The sequence below is a fragment of the Myotis brandtii genome, unplaced genomic scaffold, assembly GCF_000412655.1.
Source record: "Myotis brandtii unplaced genomic scaffold, ASM41265v1 scaffold470, whole genome shotgun sequence".
Classification (NCBI taxonomy): Eukaryota; Metazoa; Chordata; class Mammalia; order Chiroptera; family Vespertilionidae; genus Myotis; species Myotis brandtii.
This window is the reverse complement of record NW_005367953.1, coordinates 1,757,233-1,762,350: the sequence shown is the minus strand read 5'-3', so window position 1 is coordinate 1,762,350 and position 5,118 is coordinate 1,757,233. Positions and strand designations below refer to the sequence as shown.

Below are 5,118 nucleotides of genomic sequence, written 5' to 3'. Positions count from 1 at the left end.
GGGGTGGGGCGGGGGGGGAGCATTTCTAGATAGCCCTGATTCAAAATCGGAGTCATAGGAGGGGTTAGATCAATATGGACCATCCAGTTTAGCCAATGGGGAGAGCATGGTACGTGACTATGTTATTTTCTGCAGAATAGTAATTAACTTAAAAAGGGTAGGCAGGGGGTAGTGAAGTATAAAATAATCATTAGAACAATTTTATCATCAAATTAGGCTATGTTCCTTTTGGATATGAGCTTTGGGATGATAACTATTATTTTTTTTTTTAACTAAGCCATTTAATTGTCCTTAAGGTAAACAATACATGGAGCTGGATCCCAAGCCCTGAGAATGCCAGAGCTCAAGGTCCAAGTGTCCCGTGGTGTGGTGTTCTCAATGGAGTTGAGAAGGGTTGGAACTCAGAGGTGTTGGAGGCAGAGCACTTTGGGAATTCACGCATTCCACTTAGCAGTTTTGCAAACTGCCAGAAGCAGACCCCAAGAATCTTTTGAGATGGGGAAAATTCAACTCCTGGTTTTACAGATAAAAGAATGAAGAGTACCCAAAATGCTGTTTACTTTTGTCACACAATCTGAAGCCTGAGCTGTCCTAATCCCAATTCATAGCGTCCTATGCTGCAGTTTAGGTACAAGATCAGTCCCTCTATCCATTCACTTCCATGTAATGCCACAGCAAGAGTGACCTGGGGCAGAGAGCTCTTGTCAATACAGCTTTTTAACAAGCACTTAAATGAAAAGAACCCTCTGGTGGCACACAAGTCAGTTTATAAGATTTTAATTTACAAATTAAAAAGTTACATGTTTTATTTTTTCTTCTTTTTCTCTTCTTTCTGTCACTCTTTCCCTTATCTTTCTCTTCATCATCTTTTCTATCCTTTTTGCTCTCTTCTTTTTCCTGCCCTTCTTTTTTCTCTGCATCCCGGTTGGCAATCTTGTTGTTGATGAGGTTGTCCAGGGCAACCACTGAACGGATCAGGGAGGCCAAATATACCACAACCATCTGGTCGTTGGTCGTTAGGTAAAAGGCCTTGACAAACTCCTGCAGGCCAACGTCTGGCAGCAGGTTGAAGACATCTTTCAGCTGGTAGATTTGGTGGTTGATGGGAAGCTTGCCTGTAGCCACTTTCTCCAGACAGCCTTTGATATCCAGAAGTTTGGAGTTCAGTCCCTTCAAACCATGCGCCTGGTTTGTGATCCGCTGGGAAAGAGTGCCCACAGTAGTGTCTTTGATGTCTCGTAACAAGTGTTCGACCCCAACTTCTTCAGCTTCCTCTGCTCCAATTTCACTGGTCACGTGCTCAAATGTTTTTGAGGTTGGAGTTCTATCATGAACTTCTTCCACTGAAATATATGCTTCTGTGGGCAGTCCCAGGCCCTTTGGTTTCACATCAATGATGACTAATACTGAGTTAGGGCAGTATCTTTCCATGAGTTCATTGATGGCGATGTCATTCTTGTGTAGTTTAGGGCCTGTGTGGAACCATGCAACTATTCTTTCTCTGGCATTGACCTTCGTAAACATTCCATACATGTTTTCCAAATAATCATGGTCTAAAAACCAGATGGAATCATCTTTGTCATCTTCATCAAAAGGGACTATAAAACTGTTGGATACATCCAGTATTTTCTTTTGCCATGACCCCAAAAGCACACCAACAACACACTTCTGGTTTCCAACCTTGCCTATTCGGTTAAATTGATCCACCACACTGAGCAGCACCAGGGGGTGGACCACCACCTTCTGCACCGCCAGCTCCAGTATCGCGACACACCCCGCCCGCCATGTTCTGCTCTCTGCGACCCTCAAACACAGGTAGCCACAGTGGCAGGGACGCTCCTGATAACCATTAATTCTGATCCTTAGTTTTAGCATAAAAAAACCTACCTCAAAATGTTGTACAAATTAAATGAAGAGTTGCATATCAAGAGCATGACACATAGTAAGCATTCAATTAAAGATAGGCTTTGCTTATAGCACGCTGATGGTGATGGCGATGGTAGGCCGCATCTAAGCAGACTAGTATTTTGGGCAGAGGTGTCTCACAAAGACACTAGATAACAGTACAGATAAAAGAAAAAATTCAAAAGAACTTTCATGACAATTTGTCAATATTCTATGAGTTAAGGGCAAGAGTTATAGGTTGATGACCGTGGATGTTTCAGGGTTCCATTCAGACAATACAGGTATTTGGCTGGATCCAGAAAGACTATTTCTGGTCTCTCCACCCACAGGTAGAAATGGAACTAATATGTTCATTTTATCACTCAGGAAATGAAGAGAAATTAGCTATAGCAGGGTTTCTTAACAGCAGCACTATTGATATTTTGGGTTAGATAACTTTGAGCCTTGGCCCCTGAAAGATGGGTGGGTGGAGAAAGCCAAAGGGAAGGTGAAGCCACCAGCAGTTGAGGGGCCTTGAAGATGAATTTAGCAGGCTTGCATTTCAAGGACATGGACTGACGTTCAAAAATGTAACACTATTTTCTATAATCAAAATACATTTTCTGGCTTTTAGTCTTCATATACTCAAACATAATCATAATTTATTCTAGGTATATTCTGTGAAAGTATGTAATTTCTCAGGCAATCCTAGTTTATAACCAAGACACATTTTGGATGAAACTTTATCTTGGCTTTGAGTTGAGTCTAAATTGGAGGACTGGGGTAGGCTGTTAAAGAATCTTGCTCAAAAGTCATTCGATAGTATTGGGAAAGAAGCCATTTGCTTCTTATTTTGATGTGTTTGATCCTATGCAGATGTCTTTGAGCATTAACAAATCTGCTTTGATTTTCAGGCACAGATCATGTTTTTCACCTAACAAAATGTTAGAGTTTGGCCATTAGCATCTTCCCAGGGTTTACCTATTTAGAAGTTTGTGAGTTGCCATGTTCTCTGGTTGTCATGCTGCGTTTTCGTTGGTCCAATCTTTTGGTCTTCTTTTCCATGTCCTAGTTATCTCCCCACATCTTGTGATTCAGGGTTCAGGGATGCTGAAAGGATCTCACTGTGTCCCTAACACTGTCTCTTATCCATCTCTGCTCTATTATCAGCAATTCTATTCTCATGGAGGACATTGGCTTGATCACTAACTAGAGTTTAGACAGAACCAGTGAGGTATTTTGTTTCATCATGATGGTGCCAGGGACTTCTCTAGGAAGGTTGCTCTTTCATTGAGTCTCACCCAGGGTGCAAGAGATGTGTCTCTTTTGTTATCAGAAACCAAAATTTAAATGACAATTCTATTGTATCCTTCCCCACCTTCACTTATGGGGAGAGTGATGGAGGAGAGTCAGGGTCAGGGAACAAAGAAAAGGCTATAGGTTCTTGATTCTCTTCCAAATTTGCCCCCATTTCCTACACAGCTTATATGGTTTTGTGGTCTGAGAGCTGGGGTAGAAGTGTGGATATATTTTGCCATATTGCTTTTCCTTTCAAATCTTTTTGAAATCATACACTGCACTTGCATTGAGGCTTTTGAATATAGGAGCCAAGAATGCAGAGTCTTTGCTCTCCAGCCTCATCAGAGAACTGGTCCTAGGTGAATGACAGCCTATATGTCAAGACCCATAATGGGCACAGGAGGAAAGAAAAAATTTAATATTTCAAATTACTCCCCTGATAAGTGAATGTTGTTAAGGTTTAACTTGGCTTCCAATAGAAATCTTTCCTTCCATTCACACCTCTGCTAACAATAAACAGATGATAGCATGCTCTAAAGGGGTTCCAGTATCCCATACACTTTTCTGATAAAGCACCACCAATTCTCCTTGGGCCAGTATTCTGATTTCACTCATGCCATGTGCATTCCCCTCTCTGTTGTCAAGTTCCTTCTGTCTAATGTGCCACACCTCCTTTCATTTTCCTGGATCATATCGGTAAGACATAAGGTCAGTTTCAACCACCTCATGACATCTTTCCCAAGCATCTTTTCCCCCCCTAATTAGCTAAGACTTAATTCCTTCCATTTTGAGTTATTTGTTTCATAATTGTCAGTTACATTTTTTAGCCTTATAAGAAATATGTTACTTGAATATACTCTACATACTGTGAAGTATTTAGCACGGTGCTGGTACATAGTAGATGATAAATATTGATTCATTCTCTACACTGGTTTAAAAAATATAAAAGTCTAAGAACTGTTCTAAATTATTTTCTGAGTTTTTTATAACAGTTTAACTTCTGTTTTCTAGAGACATAAAAGGCTTCTGAAAAATAAAAATTAATAAACCTAATTTTCTAAATTTTCATCATACAATTTACAGTTAAATAATGATCATAGATATGACAAGTTTTAAAATTGCCAAGAAAACAGTCTGGTTTGCTTTGTGCATTTGCCATTGCTGTTTTTCAGCATGTTATGTCATTTTCAGAGTCAGTTGTCCTTGCCATTGTATAGTTCTCTTAACAGAGATGAGTCTGAAAATATGTTTAATAAAGAAAAGAAAGGCCAGAACAGCACAAATATAGAGATTAGAAAAACAATTAGATATATTATCAATATCAACAGTAATAATAGTTTCCTAGAATGTCTTTCTTGTAGATAAAGATAAAAATCACTAAAAATTTCACTAGATAAATCAAAATCATGTTTAATTATAAAAAGAATTATATAATTGTATTATTATTTTATTATTATTTATATCTTACTAATAAGACTTTGATTTTGTCAATATTCCATTCATCTATTAATTCATTCAACAAAAGAATATTAACCACTTACTACTTCCTGGGTATTAAGGTTACAATGATCCCTGTCTTCACTGATCTTACAAATTTCAGTTTTTAATTCTATAAAGTGATTTAATTTTTATGTAAGAAAGAACTATAATTGAAATAAGAATTTTGTCAGGCATCTTATAGACTCTTTAAATGGTTTCATTTTTGTACATACTTTTAAAAACTTATTATCTTTTAATTTTAAAAACATTTCATAACCATGCCTAAAAGTTAAAAGGAGAATAGATATATGAATAGATTTAATTTTTATTTAAATACATTTGCTCTTTTACTTCTGGCTAGGAAGACACTTGTGATTTATGTTGAAAAAGTAGCACAGTGATTTGTGAGGTAATTTCCCTCATGGAAGACTCGAGAAGAGGAGAAATGCTCAGAAA

At 38.0% G+C, this 5,118-nt stretch overlaps 1 protein-coding gene across 1 annotated transcript; it reads right to left on the bottom strand.

The window, feature by feature from the left end:
* Positions 1–813: 813 nt before the first annotated feature.
* LOC102253023 (26S proteasome non-ATPase regulatory subunit 7) lies at positions 814–1,875 on the bottom strand (the record flags this gene model as incomplete). Its single annotated transcript, XM_005875857.1, has 1 exon — positions 814–1,875. A coding segment is annotated over exon 1 (1,062 nt), but the record flags the coding sequence as incomplete, so codon positions are not given.
* Positions 1,876–5,118: the final 3,243 nt, after the last annotated feature.